The sequence below is a fragment of the Tamandua tetradactyla genome, chromosome 24, assembly GCF_023851605.1.
Source record: "Tamandua tetradactyla isolate mTamTet1 chromosome 24, mTamTet1.pri, whole genome shotgun sequence".
In the NCBI taxonomy this organism is placed as follows: domain Eukaryota; kingdom Metazoa; phylum Chordata; class Mammalia; order Pilosa; family Myrmecophagidae; genus Tamandua; species Tamandua tetradactyla.
In genome coordinates, this window is record NC_135350.1 from 32,243,040 (window position 1) to 32,263,988 (window position 20,949).

General features: G+C 43.4%; 1 protein-coding gene across 1 annotated transcript; it reads right to left on the minus strand.

Moving 5' to 3' along the window:
- Positions 1-8,351: 8,351 nt before the first annotated feature.
- On the minus strand, positions 8,352-10,160 carry LOC143668176 (endogenous retrovirus group K member 5 Gag polyprotein-like). The gene has a single exon (XM_077142800.1). It carries the CDS (start codon positions 10,158-10,160, stop codon positions 8,352-8,354), a length of 1,809 nt encoding a protein of 602 aa, XP_076998915.1.
- Between the last annotated feature and the right edge of the window lie 10,789 nt (positions 10,161-20,949).

The window sequence follows — 20,949 nt, forward strand, 5'->3', positions numbered from 1 at the left end:
TTGACAAGGTAGATAAAAGGATCATCAGTCACAAGGTTTTCACAATCACACAGTCACATTGTGAAAGCTATATCATTATTCAATCATCTTCAAGAATCATGGCTACTGGAGCACAGCTCTACATTTTCAGGCAGTTCCCTCCAGCCTCTCCATTACATCTTGAATAACAAGGTGATATCCACTCAATGCGTAAGAATAACCTCCAGGATAACCTCTCTACTCTGTTTGGAATCTCTCAGACATTGACACTTTGTCTCATTTCACTCTTCCCCCTTTTGGTAGAGAAGATTTTCTCAATCCCTTGATACTCAGTTTCAGCTCATTCTAGGGTTTTTCTCAATCCCTTGATACTGAGTCTCAGCTCATTCTAGGATTTCTGTCCTACGTTGCCAGGAAGATCCATACCCCTGGGAATCATGTCCCATATAGACAGGGGGAGGGTGGTGATATTGCTTGTTGTGTTGGCTGGAGAGAGAAGCCACATTTGGGCAACAAAAGAGGTTCTCTTGGGGGTGACTCTTAGGCCTAAATTTTAACATATCCTTTGTGGGGTTAAGTTTCATATGAACAAACCCCAAAACTGGGGGCTGAGCCTATAGCTTTGGTTGTCCACATTGCTTGTGAGAATATCAAGCAATTCTAAATTTCTGATACTGGAAGGGTCTGTCACTAATATGGGGTAGGCAGATGAAACTATGATATTCTGGAGAGGCTGGATTAGGTTTCAGGACTTGTCTGGGCCAGGGATCCATCTGGAGGTTGTAGGTTTCTGGAAAGTTGCTCTAGTGCCTGGAACCCTTTTAGAATCTTGTATATTGCCCTAGGTGTTCTATAGTATTGGCTGGAATGGTCTTCACTGGGCGTTGGCAGGTTATAATAGGTGGCAAGGACCGCCTAACGCTTTTGTTAAAGCAACCTCCAGAGTAGTCTCTCAACTCTATTTGAACTCTCTCTCTGCCACTGATACTTTATTAATTACACTTCTTTTTCCCCATTTGGTCAGGATGTAATTGTTGATCCCATGGTGCCAGGTCTGGATTCATCTCTGTGAGTCCTCTCCCACGTTGCCAGGGAGACTTTCATCCCTAGATGTCAGGTCCCACATAGGGGAAGGGCAAGGATTTCACTTACAGAGTTGGGCTTAGAGAGACTGAGGCCATATCTGAGCAACAAGAGGTCCCCCAGAAATAGCTCTTAGGCATGCCTATAGGTAGTTTAAGCTTCTATGCAACCTATGTAAACTTCACAAGAGTAAGCCTTATGATCAAGGGCATGAATTATTGATTTGGGTGTCCCTAAAGTTTGACACAGTATCATGGGATACCCTGATGGTAAATTTAATAATTCCATAGTCTTTCTCCCCTTCCTCAGGGGACTTTGCCAAAACCTTTTAATTATCTGGTTAATATATTCTAGGATATTTCCAGGCATTACAATAATCTATACAGGACTAAAGGACCTCTTTCTCATTCTGTGCTCTCTGTCTTTCAGTTACAAATGAGCTATACAGAGAGGTTGAATTAGATTATGTGCTATAGAATATTGCAGTTCCAGATCAAATAAACCTTTCTTCCATTGGTCTGAAAGAGTACGTGTGGTTCTAAAGCATAGACACTGTCTTTCTTACCCCTATGTTCTGAATTACTTTAACCCCAACCTGTAAGGCTTCATTCTTATCTCTAAATATCAGGTTATATGTATAAAACAAACTCTCAGAATCCAGAAATAATAATCACCATTCTGGATGTAATGTGTCTGCTCTAAAGCTTACAATCTAGGCCCCTGTTTTCTTATAAACATTTTTTAAAGGTGACCATATCATTGTTGTTATTTTGTTTCTGGCTTATTTTGTCACACCAAATATTCCACATGTTCATTCACATTGTTGCATGCCCAATGACAATGTCACTTTTTGTAGCAGCTCAGATGTCATTCATGGATATACACAATCATTCACCATTCTACTTCCCCATCAGTGCATCCTACAGCCACCTGCATTCACTGGGCATCATGTAGAGGGCCCAATGTCCACAGTCCATCAACATTCTCAATTTTAGATAATTTCACTGTCCCCAAGGGGCAGGAAACCAATAAACACACCCTCACTAAATAGGAAATCTAAACCTCCTCTTAACTCTTGTCTCTCACCCCATTATTTAACTCTGCTGTTGCTGTGGTAGGGTTGATGGTTTCCTTTTTAAAAAAAAAATTTTTTATTGTATAGTATAACATGAATACAAAGCAAAGAAATAAAAAAGAAAAATTTTTCAAAGTACTCTTCAAAAAGTGGTTACAGGAGAGATCTGAGAGTTTGTCATGGGCTACCACACAATCCACTCGTATTTTTCCTTCTAGCTGCTCCAGAATATAGGAGGCTGGGGGACTTAAATATTTTTTATCATCACATTTGACTTTAATGCTTTCCTTTTGAGCATAGCTCATAGCATGCAATAGCAGTGTTCCCCCTGTACCCTGAACTTAAAAACTCTTTATACAAGAATCTTTTCTTTGAAGTAATTCTTACAAGAACTCGTTCATATTTCTAGAGTGAGTCAGTGGGACACGTAGGTCTATACAACCCTTTTCAATCTTGTTCATCTTCAATACGGTAATATTACTTCTAGACCCACTAGAGAATCACCATCACTCCTATCTATTCCCTTACATTGGAGTTCAACCTCATTAGCTAACGGTTCACCCATCTCTAGCTTCTATGTATCTCTAAGTCCCCTGTATTCTGTATTATAGGTCTCTGATTATACCTTTATGCAGTCATAAAAGTGGAATCATACAGTATCTACCCTTTTGTTTCTGACTAATTTCACTCAATATTATGTCCTCAAGGCTCATCCACCTTGTCATGTGCTTCAGGACATCATGTTGTCTTACAGCTGCATAATATTCCATCTCATGTATATGCCACATTTTGTTGATTCACTCGTCTGTTGATGGGCATTTGTTTTTTTCTCATCTTTTGGCGATTGTGAATAATGCTGCTATGAACATTGGTTTGCAAATGTTTGTTTTTGTCGTTGCTTTCAGCTCTTCTGTTTATATACCAAGTAGTGCTTGGTTGTTGGGTCATAGGGCAGCTCGATATTTAGTTTTCTAAGGAACCACTAAACAGTCTTCCATAGTGGCTGCACCATTGTACATTCCACCAGCAGTGCATAAATGTCCCAGTTTCTCCACATCCTCTCCAACATTTATAGTTTCCTGATTGTTTAATAGCAGCCATCCTTAGAGCTGTGAGGTGATATTGTAATCTTGATCTGCATTTCCCTTATAGCTAGTGAAAATGAGCATCTCTTCATGTGCATTTGAGCCATCTGTATTTGCTTTTCAGAAAAATGCCTATTCATATCTTTAGCCCATTTTATAATTGGATTGCTTATTCTTTTGTTGTTGAGTTGTATGATTTCTTTGTATATACAGGAAATCAAACATTTGTCTGATATGTGATTTCCAAATATTTTCATCCATTGAGTTGGCTGCCTCTTCACCTTTTTGACGGTCTTTTGAGGTGCAGAAGTGTCCGTGTCTCCTCGCTCAACGTCGGGCCCCCGGCCGGCGGAGGGTACGACAAGAAAAGGGGGAGAGAGAAAGAGACGCAGACAAACCGGTCCTGGCGGTAGAAAACGAGTCCAGAATACGCAGCAGTTGTAAGCACAAATCTTTACTGGGTCTAAGCTTGCATTATCTATAACTTTCCCCGACCGGGTGAATACATCCCGCGGGGGAGCGACCTCTGTGCGGCCGTCAGGCACGGCTCCTTGTGGGTCGTTCCCCCCGCCTCGTCCGGGTAATACCTTATATACATAATTCAAGCCCAATAGGTTGTTGCCGCGTCTAAGAGGGTGATTGGTAGATCGGGTTGGTGGGCGTGTGTGTCATACGCGGAAGCAGGATGTGGGCGCCATCTTGGCTCACTCGATGGGCGGGGGGAGCTCTAGAGCAGGCTGCAGCGCGTCCACTAGGCCTGACCCGGGTGGCGGCTCTCCACATCTCCCCCTTTTTTACTTATTTTGACCCGGTGTCTCCATTGATGAGTGAGCTCCCGTGGGCCGGAACAGCCCACTACATGTTTTGGTGCTTTGGGGAGTCTGGACTAGGCTTGCTAGGCACCAACCAGAATGCCTCCTCATATAGAGACCGGAGGGCCCGTGAACCGGAAACCACGTGACCCTCCCTGCAGTGCTTCGCCTCGCAACCGGGTTATGAGGGGGGCAGGAGAGCGGCAACCAGAGTCGAGAGTGTCGTAGGTGTCTCTGTGCAATGGCTTAAGTCTAGTCTGGCCAGGACCGCGACTTTGCCTAGAGACCCTCTTTCGACCAAAATTATGACTTCTGGTGCCGCCACTTATACCCGGGATACAGTCATGGGCTTTGCGGCAGACCTTACTTTCGAGCGTCCCGCCTTGAGTGGCCGTGACGGGCCACGCAGTGGGGGGGAGGACAGGGCTACGGTGCGGGTGTCGCCAGGGGCATCAGGGGCAAGTGACATAGCCAACATAGTGGTGACGCGTAGCGCGATTGGCAAACGAGAGGATCAACGTGTCGTCGGTAAGGGGGAAAGACTCATTAAAGGACATACATGAAATGTTGTTAGTTAAAGGCAGATAATGGAGGCTTAAGGAGGGAGCACGAGTGAAGAGTTGAGGAGAGGCGGGAGACCCAGCGGAAAATGGAGCCAGCGTCGGGGGGTGGTGCCAGAGGCCCCAAAGGAAGGTTTCCTCGTTCTCGCTGCGACTGTACTGAGAAGGCAAAGGTAAGTTAGAAGGAAGCTTGTAGTGGGAAAAGTGGGGTTAAAGCTAGTTTCTCTTCTACTCAGTCGGAGGGTCACTTGCACTGTTGTTGTCATCTTTTCGGTCATCGCCATCATCAGTAGGGCTGGAGACCGGGCCTGATGGTTCAGGTCGAAAACTTGCTGACTTGTCGGGCAGCAGTTTCTCGGCGCCCCCGGGCGGTGTCACGGTTCTCACCAGTCTCTCCGGAATCCACACCGGCTGGCGTCCTGGTTCCTGGGGAAAGACACAAACAGAGCCTCTGGCCCAGCTGAGCACCGGGTCAGGGCCTTGCCACAGTCCTGACAGGACATCTTTCCATCGGACCAAACCTCTATGTGATGGGTTTGGAGTGGTATGCTGGAGGGCAGGTGTCATTCCTTGTGAGTTTTCATTTAAGAAATTATATGTAAACAAGGCTACTGACAGTTGGGCTTTTGGGGATAGGCCGTGGCCTATTCCTTCCTTTTGTTTTTTAAGCAATTCTTTGAGAGATCTGTGTGCTCTCTCTATGATACCTTGCCCTTGGGGATTGTAAGGGATACCATGCTTTAACTGCACTTCCATAGTTTCACAAAATTTTTGAAAGGTTTTACTGGTATAAGCAGGTCCGTTATCTGTTTTCAATATTTTTGGCTTGCCCCATGCCGCCCAGGCGGCAAGGCAGTGAGCAATAACTTGATGGACCTTTTCTCCTGTTTCAGCGGAGGCAAACATAACTTGAGAGCATGTGTCTATTGACACATGTAGATATTTGGCCTTACCATACTCTGAATGGTGAGTGACATCCATTTGCCAGATGTCTCCCGGAATGAGGCCTCTAGGGTTGACTCCGATTGAAGGAAGCACTCTTGACTCTGTGCAATTTTGGCAGGCTCTGACTATATCTCTAGCAGCTGCGCGCGGTATGTTGAATCGCTTGGCTAGAGTGCCTGCATTGATGTGAAACTTAGCGTGAAACTCTTGAGCTTGCTGATGGGGTGTCAGCGCTGGGAAAATGTGTGGCTGTCGCGTGGCCATATCTACTATGTTATTTCCCTGTGCCATAGGGCCTGGCAAGCCTGTATGAGCTCTAATGTGGGTTATGTAAAAGGGACACTGTCGGGCATGTATAGTTTCCTGAAGCTCGATAAAGAACGGTCTTACTGGGGAGGAATATTTTATCATGCCTACCGTTTCTAAGACCGCCACAGAATTCACGACATAATTGGAGTCGGATATAATATTCAGGGGGTCGTCAAACTCTTTTAGGATTGCGATGACGACTTGTAATTCAACCCATTGAGGCCTCTGTGGCTGAAAGAGTACTGTTTTTGGGGAACGCCCTTCTACCCAGTATGCTCCTGCACCAGTGCTTGAACCATCCGTATACACGGTGATTGCGCCTACCAGGGGCTTGGGCGAGGTTACTTTGGGAAAAATTACCGGGTGCCGGGTGATAAATTGTAAGAGGGGATCTTTTGGGAACTGGTTGTTAATATTTCCTTGGAAGGTACATCGAAGAATGGCCCATTGATCTATGCACCCAGTAAGCACCTCAAGTTGTTGGGCGGTGTAAGGTACCCTGAGATCTTTAGGTTGTTGGCCAAAATGCTGCACAGCCCTTTTGATTGCTTCCAATGCTAAATCTGCGAGTGCCGTAGGGTAATGCTCTAAACTTTTCTTTGGGGAGATTCCAGGATGGATCCAAAGTAATGCCCCTTGTTGCCTTAACACTGCTGTGGGCTGTAGTATGGTTGGCAGCAGACAAGCTTCAAGAGGTTTTTGGGGGTCTATTCTTGTTAAAGCAGTGCTACTGAGCGCTTGTTCTACCTGACCGAGTGCTTGTCTCGCCTCCGGAGAGAGGCACCGGGATGAATTTATGTCTGGATTTCCTTTTAGTAAATCGAATAGAGGCATCAGGCTCGCGTTGGGTATTTTTAGATACGGACGAACCCAATTGATGTCTCCCACAAGTTTCTGTAGATCATTGAGGGTGCGTATGCCATCTAGTCTGAGGGTCATTTTTTGAGGGGAGACTTGACTAGGCATAATCTTTGCTCCCAGGAATGTGCTGACTTCTGCTATTTGAATCTTCTCCGGGGCTACTTCTAGGCATGCCTTTTTAAGCGTCAGGACTAGGTGTGAGAGAGCTGTTTTAAGAAGTTCCATGTCTTTATAGGCTAGTAGAATGTCGTCCATATAATGGATAATTTTTACTTGTGGGAACTGCTGTCGAGTGCTAGCCAGCGTTGTGGTAACGTACAGCTGGCACATAGTGGGGCTATTAATCATGCCTTGAGGTAAAACTGTCCACTCGAAACGTAGACAGGGCTCCTCTTGGTTAATAGAGGGCACGGTAAAGGCAAACCTTTTAGTGTCTTCGGGGTGAAGGGGAATGGAAAAGAAACAGTCTTTGAGATCTAGTATAAAAATGGGCCAGTGTTTTGGCAGGGCTGAAAGGAGGGGCAACCCCATTTGAACAGGCCCTAAGGACTCTATGCAGTTGTTGATGGCTCTCAAATCTTGTAACAATCTCCATTTGCCCGATTTCTTCTTTATAACAAACACAGGGGTGTTCCAAGGTGATGTGGAAGGGATAATGTGACCTTTTTCTAATTGCTCTGTGACGAGATGGTGTAGTGCTGAGAGTTTTTCCTTTGGTAGGGGCCACTGAGGCACCCAAACTGGAGTTTCGGTTTTCCACCGCAATCGTATAGGCGTGAGTGGGAAATTCCCCTCAGTGGCCCCTAGGAAAAACCCAGACCTCGTTTGTCGGGGTTGGACACAGTTTGTACAGGCACTGTGCGCCCTTGTAGTGAGGCTCCTAAACCCTTGCCAGGGACGTATCCCATCCCTTTCAACAGATGTTTTGAGGTTGGGGAGCAGTTACTAGTTAAGGTGACGTCCATTTGGGTAAGGACGTCTCTCCCCCATAAGGATACGGGCAGGGGTAATACATATGGTTGGAAACTGCCTTGGTGTCCTTCATCATCAGCCCAATGAAGGGCAGTTGCGCTCAACATGGGTGTCGAGACTTGACCTATGCCGTTAAGGGTTTCTTCTGCCCTGCACGTTGGCCAGGCAGAGGGCCATTCTTGCTGTCTTATGATTGACCTATCAGCCCCGGTATCTAGCAGGCCCAAAAGGGGCCTGCCTTGCACTTTAATAGTCAGCATGGGTCGGTGCTCTAAAGACATATGAAGGCCTTCAAAAATCCCCTCGGTAGATTTTTGTTCCTTTTCCGTTTTCCTCCTGTTTTTGCTCGGAAGGAGCGCGTGTAAGCTGGGAAGGAGTAAAAGTTGTGCTATTTTATCACCCTCTTCAATAACCAGGGTGCCTCGCATAGATTGAACCATGATCTGGACAGTATTTGTGGAGTTAGGGTTGATAACACCTGGCACAACTGCCAATCCTTTCAGGGTTGTGGACGCTCTTCCTAACAGGAGCCCCACAGTGCCTGGTGGCAGAGGTCCTTTAAAGGAGGTTTCTACCAACCGAACTCCTTCAGATGGGGTCAGTATGAGTGTGGAGGTGGCACAGAGGTCCAGTCCTGCTGACTCATGGGAGGCACGGACTTGGACTGGTGTTACATCATTGTATTGCCAGCAAGGGGGTCCACCGGAAAGGCGGACCCCCTCTGCCCGTTTTTTGGCGCCTGCTCCGGGCGCCCAGAGAGGCGCTTGCCGTTTGCATCGAAGGCTGATCTACAGTCCTCCGCGCGATGGGGTCCCTTACGGCAACGGCCACAGAGCTTGGCCACCTGTTGAGTGTGGGTTAGCTGGCTCATATTAGGACAATTTCTTTTAATGTGTCCTGGTTTTCCACATTGGAAACATCCTTTCTGCCTCGCTCCTGCATTCTTAGCTTGTTCTGCATTTACTCGCAGTGAGCTAGCCAGCATGGCAGCTAGAGTTGTACTAGTTAGTGGGCTGCCAGCGTCCCTGCATAAACGAACCCAATCGGTTAGGCTTTTACCCTTGTTCTGCACTAGGATTACCTTGCAGTCTTTGTTGCATTGTTCAAATATCATTTGTTTGACTACAGTTTCTGCTATCCCTGGGTCAGTGAAAATCCTTTCTGCTGTGTTTTGCATCCTAGCTACGAACTCGACAAATGGTTCAGTGGGGCCCTGGTGTATGTTACTGAGAGATGCTTGAGCTTCTTCCTGGCTCGTTAATTTCTTCCAGGCGCCTATGAAGCAGCGGAAGATCTGCCCATAGACTTCTATAGGGAACCCTGTTTGATTTTGGGAGTGGGGCCCTTTCCCTAGGAGCATGTCCGCATTCCAGGCACCACGTCTAACCGCGGCGTTTTTCGCGGCTTGCTCTTCAGCTAGCTCTTCAAACCAGGCCTTCCAGTCTATATACCGACCCGGTGGCAAACAAGCACGGGCTAGCTGGTATATATCTGCGGGCGTGTGGTTTAGGGTGGCAAGATTTTCAACTAAATTTAACGTAAAAGGAGCATTGGGGCCATATTGATGGACGGCTTGCCTCAATTCCCTCAGAACTTTATAATCATAGGATTCATGCTGATTACCACCTTGGGGATTGAGAATAACCGGATACATTTCTGAGTCTGGTTCTGATTTAAGCGGCTGGTATCCGCCTAGAACTCCGAAAGGTCTAAAGGTAAATGAAGGGGTCCATTTCCAGAAATGCCTTTTACCACTGCTTAATGAGATGGAGTCCTGAGGGCCTGCGTACGCAGGTGGGGGATACAGCTGTGGCTGCCCCTCCCCTACCCAGCTTCCAGGGAACTCTGGGCTGTGCAAGGGCGGGCCAGTGCAGCCTGATTCGGCCACCAGGGGGAGCCCTCGGTGAGGTTTTTTGGCGGGGTCGCCGTGACCACTCGCCGAAAACCATCGCGTACTCATTGGCGGGGCAGAGGGCTGCGTGGGTGAGGCAGGGGGCTTCTCCCAATCGATCAGCGGAGGTTCGTCTACACCCTCATTCTGATCATCATCCGACTCAGAGTCAGAGGTGTCTGAACTATCGCTGGACTCTGGCCGTTTACGGATTGGCGGCTCCCCTTTACAGGAGCCATCCGCAGACGAAACTGATTGAGTTTCCCGAAGCGCGCCCCGTGCCTGCTGCAGGACGAGGGATGGGCCGAGGCCCGTGGCAGCCTCTGCCTCAAGACAAGCGCAAACAGTTTCCCAAACGGGAACTAGGATTGGGTCCAGACATAGGCCCGTCCGGCGCGCTCGGTCTATGTCGTGGCCAAGCTTTATCCAGGAGGGCAAACTAAGGCTCCCAGTCTGGGCGAACCAGGGGGCAAAAACTGTAACATCATCAAGGAACCTTAGGAGAGAACTTTTCTTAACTGAGAGGCCCCGCTGTTTCAAGAGGGTCATTAGCGGAGCTAACAGGGGTGAGCTTTCAGACTGCCCCATGATTGCAGTCGGCGCTGTCTCTTAACCACTCGGGGAGCTCTCCCGAGTCACCGGGGCTGCCTGAAAACCCGCGGCCCTTAGTTTCCACGTAAAGAAAAAGTACTTACCTCTCCGCGATGATCAGGCGCGGAAAGACAACCACAGACTCCGGAGGCACGTCCTCATCAGCTCGCGGATGCAAAGGGAGGTTCCCCGTACGGGCCACCACTTGTCCGTGTCTCCTCACTCAACGTCGGGCCCCCGGCCGGCGGAGGGTACGACAAGAAAAGGGGGAGAGAGAAAGAGACGCAGACAAACCGGTCCTGGCGGTAGAAAACGAGTCCAGAATACGCAGCAGTTGTAAGCACAAATCTTTACTGGGTCTAAGCTTGCATTATCTATAACTTTCCCCGACCGGGTGAATACATCCCGCGGGGGAGCGACCTCTGTGCGGCCGTCAGGCACGGCTCCTTGTGGGTCGTTCCCCCCGCCTCGTCCGGGTAATACCTTATATACATAATTCAAGCCCAATAGGTTGTTGCCGCGTCTAAGAGGGTGATTGGTAGATCGGGTTGGTGGGCGTGTGTGTCATACGCGGAAGCAGGATGTGGGCGCCATCTTGGCTCACTCGATGGGCGGGGGGAGCTCTAGAGCAGGCTGCAGCGCGTCCACTAGGCCTGACCCGGGTGGCGGCTCTCCACACAGAAGCATTTGATTTTGAGGAGTTCCCATGTATCTGTTTTTGTTGTTGTTGTTGCTTGTGCTTTGGGTGTAAAGTTTAAGAAGTTACCTCCTATTACTAGGTCTTGAAGATGTTTCCTTACCTTTTCTTATAGAAGCTTTATGGTGCTAGTTCTTATATTTAGGGATTTGATCCACTTTGAGTTAATTTTTGTGTAGGGTGTAAGATATGGGTCCTCTTTCATTTTCTTGTGCATTGATATCCAGTTCTTCCATGCCCAATTATTGAGAAGACTATTTTGTCCTGGTTCAGAGGATTTGGGGGCCTTGCCAAAAATCAGTTGACCATAGATTTGGTGGTCTATTTCTGCAGTCTCAATTTTGTTCCATTGGTCAATGCTTCTGTCTTTGTGCCAGTACCATGCTGTTTTGACCACTGTGGCTTTATAATAGGTTTTAAAGTCAGAGGATGTTACTCCTCCCATTTTGTTCTTGTTTTTTAGAATGAGTTCAGCTATTCAGGGTCTCTTTCCCTTCCAGATGCATTTGGTAGCTAGCTTTTCTAAATATTCAAGGCAAGTTGTTTGTAATTTTGATTGGTACTGTGATGAATCTGTTGATCAATTTGGGGAGAATTGACATTTTAACTATATGTAGCCTTCCTATCCATGAGCAGGGAATGTCTTTCCACCTATTTAGATCTCCTTTGATTTCTTTTAGCAATGTTATGTAGTTTTCTGTGTACAAGCCCTTTATATCCCTAGTTAAGTTCATTCCGAAGTATTTGATTCTTTTATTTGCTATTTGGAATGGAATTTTTTCCTTAACTGACTCCTCAACTAGCTGAATGCTCATGTATAGAAATGTCACTGATTTTTGCACATTAATTTTATATCCCACCATCTTGCTGAATTTGTTTGTTAACTCTAGTTAACTTTGCTGTAGATTTCTCAGGATCTTCCAACTACAGTATCATATTATCTGCAAATAATGAGTTTTCCTTTCCAATTTGAATAACTTTTATTTTTTGTCCTGCCTGATTGCTCTAGCTAGAACTTCTAGCACAATGTTGAATAATAGTGGTGACAGTGGGCATCCTGGTCTTGCACCTGATCTTAGGGGGAAGACTTTCAGTCTCTCTCCATCGAGCATGACATTGGCTATCAGTTTTTCATATATTCCCTTTATCATATTAAGGTAGTTAACTTTGATTCCTATTTTTTTGGAGTGTATTTTATCAGAAAAAGATGTGAATTTTGTTGAATGCTTTTTCAGCATCAATCGAGATGAACATATGATTTTTCCCTTTTGATTTGTTAATGTGTTGTATTACATTAATTGATTTTCTTGTGTTGAACCATCCTTGCATTCTTGGTATAAATCCCACTTGGTCATGGTGTGTAATTCTTTTAATGTGTTGTTGGATTTGATAATATTTTATTGAGAATTTTTGCATCTATGTTCATTGGGGAGACTGGCCTGTAGTTTTCATTTTTTATAGCATCTTTACTCGGGTTTGGTATTAAAATGATATTAGCTTCATAAAATGATTTAAGTAGAGTTCCTTTTCCTTCAATTTTTTGGTAAAGTTTGAACAGGCTTGATGTTAATTCTTTCTGGCATGTTTGATAAAATTCCCCTCTGAAGCCATCTGGCCCTGGGCTTTTCTTGGTAGGAAGATTTTGATGACTGATTGAATCTCTTTACTTGTGATTGTTTTGTTGAGATCTTCTATTTCTCTCTGAGTCAGTGTAGCTTGTTTGTGTGTCTCCAGGAATTTGTCCATTTCATCTATGTTGTCTAGTTTGTTGGTGTATGGTTGCTCATAGTATCCTCTTATGGTTTCTTTTATTTCTTCAGTGTCTGTAGTAATGCACCCCTTCTCATTTCTGATTTTGTTCATTTGCATTCTCTCTCTTTATTCTTCTTCAATCTTGCTAGTGGCCCATCAATTTTATTGATTTTCTCAAGGAACCAACTTTTGGTTTTATTTATTGTTTTTATTGTTCTTTTGGTCTCCTAATCATTGATCTCTTCTTTAATCTTTGGTATTTCTCTTCTGCTGTTTGCTTTGGGGTTAATTTGCTGTTCTTTCTCAAGTTCCTCCAGGTTTGCTATTAAGTCCTCGATTTTTGCTCTTTCTTGTTTTTTAATATAGGCATTTAAGGCAATAAACTTCCCTCTCAGCACAGCCTTTGCTGAATCCCATAAGTTCTGATAAGTTGTATTCTCATTTTTATTCATGTCCACATAGCTGCTGATTTCTCTAACAATTTCTTCTTTGACCACTGATTGTTTAAGAGTGGGTTATTTAACCTCCATATATTTGTGCATATTCTCATTCTTTGGTGGTTATTGAGATCCACTTCATCCCATTGTGATCAGAGAAAGTGCTTTGAGTAATTTCAATATTTTTAAATTAATAAAGACCTGTGTTGTGCCCAAGCGTATGATCTATCCCAGAGAATGTTCCATGAGCACTAGAGAAGGATGTATAACCTTGTGTTGCTGCAATGACCTAAATATGTCTGTCAGGCCTAATTCATTTATCAAGTTATTTAACTTCTCTATTTCCCTGTTGATCTTCTGTCTGGTTGTTCTATATACAGAGGAGAGTGATGTATTTCTCTTTGTATTCTTTAAATTACCCTTAGCAGTACTCTTCAATGCTGTGCCCTCCTCCAGACCTCCCTCTCCTGTCTTTTTTTTTTTTTTTTTTTTTTCCGCTGGCAGAACTCCTTTTAGTATTTCTTGTAGGACTGGTCTCTTGTTGACAAATTCTTTCAGGACTTCTTTATCTGTGAAAAATTTAATCTCTCCCTTAACTGTGAAGGACAATTTGGCTGGGTACAGAATTCTTGGCTGGAAGACTTTCTCTTTCAAGATTTTAAATATATCATACTACTGCCTTCTCACCTCCAAGGTGCTAGTTGAGTAGTCTGAACTCAGTCTTACTTGATTTCCCTTCATTGTAGTAGATTGTTTTTCTCTTACCACTTTTAGGATTTTCTGCTTCTCTTTAACATTTGACATACTGATTAGTATGTGCCTTGGGGAAGGTCTATTTGGATTTATTCTGTTTGGAGTTCTTTGGGATTCTTTGATTTATATATTTATGTCCTTTTAGGAGGGTTGGGAAGTTTTCCCCCATTGTATCCTCAGCTACTCTTCCTAACCCTTTACTCCTCTTTTCTCCTTCTGGGACACCAATGATTCTCATATTTGCATGCTCTGTTTTGTCTATCATTTCTCTGAATTCCCATTCATTTTTTCTTCCATCTTTTTGGCCATTTACTGTTTTGAGTCTTCGAAGTCGATTATCCTGTCCTCTATATCACTTATTCTTTATTCTGTCTCTTCAAATCTGGTGTTGTTTGCCTCTAGAATGTTTTTTATTTGGTCAACAAAGCCTTTAATCTCTATGATTTCTGCTATTTTTCTATCTACTCTTTCAAATTCCTGTTTGTGCTCTTCTACTTTCTTTCTGATCTCCTTTATGTCATTTGCTATCCTTCTTATTTTATTAAGTAAAGTTGTATGAACATCTTTAATTAGTTGTTCCAATGTCTGTGTCTCTTCAGGTGTTTTAATTTGGTTATTAGGCAGGGTTATATTTGTCTGTATTGTGATATGCTTAGTGATCTTTTGCTGTCTTCATCACATGTAAATATCTTGATTGATTTACTTTGGGAATTGATTTCTTTCAGTGGTCTAAGGCCTTGTGTTTACAGATGGTTGTACATCAGGGAGCAGGGCACAGAGTGGATCTCAGTATGGTGATTTGTTTCAGGGCAGGTATGGGTGCAGGTTGGGGATGTTATTCTGGTGCTTTTAAACTTGGACACCCAGTGACCAGGGAGGTTGTAGCTGTGTGGGTGCACCAGTCTGGGGTAGGTTGTATTTGCAGAGACGCAGGCCTCTTCATGGGCCCTTGGAAAGGGTTGGACTGCCATTTTCAGAAGCCCTGAAGATAAATGACTCTCAGACTTTGATATCTAGTGGATTTTGCCCTGCAGGTTTTTGAAATTGTATGGGTCCGGTGACCCCTGTGTTCCTTCCTCCGTATGAAAATGGGTATATGTTGGCAGCAAATAATTAGTTTTGAGTTTTTATAGGTCCAAAACCAGAGGAAAACTTTGCTTTAGAACAGACCATGCCTGTAACTAACTCTGATAGGAGTTTGTACTCTTTCTAACCTTGTATTTCATTTGTATTGCTACTGAAATGGTTTAAGGATTTCTGATATTGTTATGAAATTAATGTGTTTTGTATATGGGGGAACATGTCTTTTTTAGGGCCCAGAGGGTGGAATGTGCTGGCTTGAAAGCATGTATGGGCCCTAGTAAAGCCATGTTTTAATCAAAATTCCATTTCATAAAAGCAGAATAGTCCCTATTTAATACTGTATGTTTGAAACTATAATCAGATCATCTCCCTGGAGATGTGATTTAATCAAGTGTGATTGTTAAACTGGATTAGGTGACGACATGTCTCCACCCATTTGGGTGAGTCTTGATAAGTTTCTGGAGTCCTATAAAAGAGGAAATATTTTGGAGAATGGAGACTCGGAGAGAGCAGAGAATGCTGCAGTACCACGAAGCAGAGAGTCCAAGAGCCAGCGACTTTTAGAGATGAAGAAGGAAAATGCCTCCGGGGGAGCTTCATGAAACTGGAAGCCAGAAGGGAAAGCTAGACATGTTCACCATGTGCTCTTCCAGCTGAGAGAGAAGCCCTGATTGTGATCACCATGTGCCTTCTCACTTGGGAGAGAAACCCTGAACTTCATCAGCCTTCTTGAATCAAGGTATCTTTCCCTGGACCCCTTGATTGGACATTTCTATAGGCTTGTTTTAATTGGGCCATTTTCTCAGCCTTAGTTTTAGTTTTAGTGTAAACTAAAACAAGTAGTAACCCTGGTGTGTGCTGGTCTAACTCTTCGGGCTATTTGTGTGCATGCGTAGAGCTGTGGCAGTGGGTCAGCATTAAGCCTTTGTGGATTGAGGGCAGATGAGACTTGGCTGTGCAGGTCAGCACTTTCTCAGAGCTGGGAAGTGAGGCTGAGGGCTGTGTGCATGCACAGTTCTAGGACTGATGTAATGTGTAGTTCCTACAGCTGGTGGGCACGCATGGACCTGGGAGTGTGGTAAATGGATGCGCTAAGCTCAGGGAAGGCAGTGTGAGGCTGTGCGACACTATGTGAGGGGGTGGGGGTAACCTAGGTGTGGAGGTTAGTGCCTGAAACCTTCACGTGCTGGCAACAACCTGCAGAGAACAGGGAGGGGGAGGCAGTGCCTGGGAGGGGTGTGGGAGAGGTGGGCTGGGCTACACTTGGGGTGGGGGTGGGGGGCTGGTGGAATGGGGGTGCCTGGAGCACAGGGAATGGAAGCAGGTGAGGGGGATCAGGTGAGTGGGATGTGGGGTGGCCAGTCACAGGGCTGCACCGGAGAGGGCAGCGCACCCAATGAATGCAGCCTGGCTTACCCTAGTCCCATGTACCTGTCTGTGCACTCCTGCCGGCTCTGCTGCTCCGTGCCTCTGTGCCAGTCTCCAGCCTTCTGCCTCTCAGTTCCTCAGCCATTGTAACTAGGGCTGCCACATGTGGTGCAGAAGGTTCTCTCAGGTCAGCCACACTCCGGAACTGCTGCCTCAGTCACCCTCTTATCCCTTCTCTAACTTTTCCGTGGAGCAGGGCTAATCTGAAGCTGCTCTAGTCTGCCATCTTCCCGGAAGTCCCAGTGTTCCGTTTCTTCGACAGTAAATGTGGCACCACAATCCACCCAGTTGCCCAAGCCCAGAAAACTGGATTTAATACTTAGTTTCTCTCTTTTGCTCACCCTGACCTTTAATAAATTCCCAAATCCACCAAAATTCTTCTCAATCAATTTAGTTTTCTCCAATGGCGTCTCCTTTTCTAAGTTTAGCCCACTTTCCAGTAGCACCTCACTAACTGAAGCTTTCCTCTCATGGGTACTCTGGACCTCAGTGTGGCTCTCTTGCAAGTGAATCCCCAGCCTGCAGCAAAATTCATCTTTCTCAAGGGCTCATATCCTTCTGTCCCTTCCTTGCTTTAAAATCAAAGCAAAACAACCAACTAAATGAAAAACAACCAACACATCAGTATTTCACCACTAACCCATTGATTGAAGTCCCAACTCATAGTTTTCCATGACCTTACCACTTGAAGCTCAATTTTCACTATTGCTGATTTATAATCCAAACATACTGCACTTCTCTTAACTCTTCAAATGTGTCATGTTTTCTCTTTCACTACCAAGCCTTGCTATATGTCTCAGCCTGGACATTTTGTCCCACCTTCTCATACTTCAGGTCTCAGCTTTATACTACTTCCCCTAAAGGCACCCCTGCCCAAGATTCGGTTGGAGACTCCATATATGTCACCACAGTGACTTAAGCAGGTATTATTGCTCCTACTTCACAAAAAAGGAAACAGAAACAATGAGAGCTAGATTTTCCCAGTGTCTTATGGCTACAAAATACCAGAGCCAAACCTTAGAGCTCATTCTATTATTCTACAGAAGCCTTTCACAGGCTTAATTTTAACTGGTCAATATGTACTTAGAATTGTTTTATTTCCCTGAAAGTTTCATGTGGCTTAATTATTTTATAACTTTACATAATCCCTATTCCTAGATTAATTTTGTGTTCATGCCCTGAAAAACATTCAGTTTTTTGCAAAACTCAGTTGCAGTGTCCTCTTCATGAAGCATTCTCTGGTCTACCCACTCTCTTCAGGCTCTCCATGGTACTAAGTCCCTACCACTGTTGTAGGACCTATTGTTTTCTATTGGAGTGACCGATTACATGTTGCCCTCTTCTTTTAGACAGAGAGCTTCTCAAGGCCAGAGAGATTTGTCTCAGTCATGTCTATAACCCCTGGTACCCAGCAGGAGGTACTTCCAATTCATATGAAGTTAGGTATATTTTAAACTAAATCGTGAAAGCACATTTTCTCATACCGGGATTTCCTCAAAAACTCTCTCCACGACAGCATGTAAGTTATCCAGTTTGTCATCAGGATATGGTAACTTCTCTTCTCAAACAAGGATCCTACAGGACTTCTTATCACTTCCACTTCCAAAGACCTTGTCACTGGACCTGGGCTCTTATACAGGCTCTAACTGTTGTAGGGAGCAGGGGTCTGATTTCAGGCTTATCTCTTTTAATACATTTATGAGAGTATAGAGATTAATGGAGTCTTTTCATGTATTATATATGTACATATATATATACATATGAGCATATGATATTAAATAGAATATCTCTTTAGACCCTAAATCAGTGATTCTTAACACTGGCTGCATACATATGCAATCATAACTACACCAGATATATCCATATATATATACCTCTGATTTCCCCTTCAAGCTGAGGAAGTGGGAATGATATGAACTAGGGCAGGGTGGAAGAGAATGAGGAAGAACATTTTTATTTTCGTTAGAGGGTAGAACAAATTAACCAGAAGTAACCTAGGTTTTGTACTTGAGTGATGTGATACAAGAACTCCCCTTTTCTCCTGTCTGCTCCTCCCAGTTATCCATCTCTGTCTTTACAATGTGTTGCATCAACTTACTTTTTGCACTAGTACACAACCAAAGTGGTCATTGTGTATGACAGTATGAAAGTTCTATTGCCTCAAATCCAAAAAAAATAGTCACAAAAATCCCCCTTTCCTGTCTTTTTCTTGCCCCATTCATCATTGTCAGTGAAGGATGGCAAAACAAACCTCTGAGCTTTTCTGGAAGTCATTGAAATAATATGAATTAAGATCCAGAGAATCTTTGCCTAGAGTCCTTGTTTTACCTTTTTTTTTTTTAGTGGTATGAACTTGGATAAATGCCACATTTGTTCTGGTGTCATTTTCACACAAATAGAATGGATTTAATACTATGCATCTCGTGGTTGTTGAAAAAACTAAAGAAAACAAAGAAAATGATGATGCCAACTCTGTTTATCTAGCTTGGCAAGTGTGAGTTTTCTTATTCTTTTCTTCTTGTATTTTCTTTTTTTTTGTTCCCTACATTTTGGTTCAGTTATCAAGGGGTAGTGAAATTCTTAAAATACAGGAAAGAGGAAAGGATAAATGCAAGGTAGGTAGGTAATAGCTTCTTTAATAACTGGGAATGGGCAGCACATACAAGTGGTGGGAAACAGGTTTTGAAATTCTCTGTGAAGCTCAAAGTGAACCTTAGAACAGGATTTTTTTTCTTTTGATAGTTCGTGTTGCTTCTTTGTTGCAGTTCACTCTCTGTCCTTTGAAAAATCACAGCTACAACAAAGGTATCTAAGCTCCTCTTTAGACTCTAAATCGGTGATTCTTAACACTGGCTGCATGTTAGAATTACCCGAGGCAGTTAGAACTATTAATTTCAAAAGGTGTTTTAAAACAAATAGATGTTGAGCCCTGACCTAGACTAATTAAAGCAGAATCTCTGGGGACGAAGTCCTGGCATTAGTATTGAAAAAAATTATCCGAATTATTGCGGTGATGATTGCAAACCTCTGCCAAAATTATGATGTCACCATGATGTCCATGAAATATTTGATTGGGGCCATAAAATAAAATAGATGTGTAAAGTGAGTTTTAAAGGACATAAACCAGGAAAAGATAAATATTATTTAAATACACATTATCTATGTCAGCTGAATTCTATGATAAAAAGGATTCCCAAGGCCAAAAATATTTCAAAGTGAAGGAGGGGCCCACTCTGTTTTTTACAAACCCAAATAGAGGGGCATTAGGTAGGTTGCTAGTTGGAATTGATGGAAGATTGAAAATCGGCATTTTCTTTACTAATTAAAGAAATCAATTACATAGTCAGCATATTTGAGAATGAGAAATTAAAAATAATAAGACTATGAATGCTAAATTCAAGGAAGCAACTAAAGCAGTGTATTTATTGGTGTGACTTGAAATATTAACCTCTTGGAAACTGCAGACATCTATATTGTCAGAAATGGGAGAGCTATCAGATAACAGAGCCTATCCTCCCGGGAGATTCCTGGATTGTGTCTAGTCCCCAGGTAGAGGGTAACACACTCCTCTCAGCCCAAAGTCCATCCTTCTAAGTACTCACTTGGCAGGCATCCTGGAAAATGGGAGTGTTGCAGGGGCTAAGTTACTCTTCTCAGAGATCTCTATTGGACATGATAAAGAAAGAAAGAAAGAAAACTCAAAGCACAAACTGCATACAATCTAATGTACACTTTAAGAGATGTGCTACAGGGTATTTATATAGCAGGTCAGATTTTCATTCTGTGTTTCAAAAGAAGAAAAGAAGTCTTTGAGTTGAGAATCCAGCTTATTGTTTTTGGTCATGGGGTTTAGAGACAAGTGATCCAATGGCCATTACTTTTGAAGATTGTGATTTTATAAGCAGTGGAAGTTTCAGGTGTCAGTAACTTGTGTAACACTGGCTCGAGGTGTTGACAGTTATTTAAGGTGTTCTTTAACACTGTTATTTGTAGAAAATAAATCAGCCTTAACCTTGCTGAAAACAGGGAACTCACTTTTCTAAATTGCAGCAAGCTAACATCTATTGTCAGGGCATTGACAGGAAAAGGAAAACCATATAAAGAACTCAGGCTTTTGCTGGAACTCAGATGATTGATTTATATCTTCAGAGTAAGGCTTGCCAAATAAATAAGATTATTAATTTAAAAGGTAATTGCACTTTCTCAGAGGACAATTCTAATTTGCTCCTTTCAGCAATAAAAGATTTGGTAGATGGCACATCTACTCTTTTCTTTCATACTTTCTGTTTCTTTTTCCTTTTTTTTGTTTTATTTTTTATATACAAGCATTATTATGAATATCAGGTTTCCTCACAGGCTTATTATTGGATAAACTGGTATTAACAGGGAAGATTTCAACAATCCTCAGACTGTATGCAAAATAAATGATATCCATTCTAAGATTATTATTTTTAAAACAAGATTTATATATTTTTGTTTTAGAAAGATACTGATCTTCAGTTATAGCTATTTATTTATGAGAGACTAATTAATCACCCAACAAGACATTTTATGTGCTCGTAAGTTTTGGTAACTTTTCATATTTTCTCTCAACTTTTGCTCAGTTTATGTTTTAAGTTTGATGCCCAAATGCTAT

Coding starts and splice junctions, on each gene's coding strand:
- LOC143668176 (XM_077142800.1), bottom strand. CDS start 10,160: ATGGGGCAGTCTGAAAGCTCACCCCTGTTAGCTCCGCTAATGACCCTC.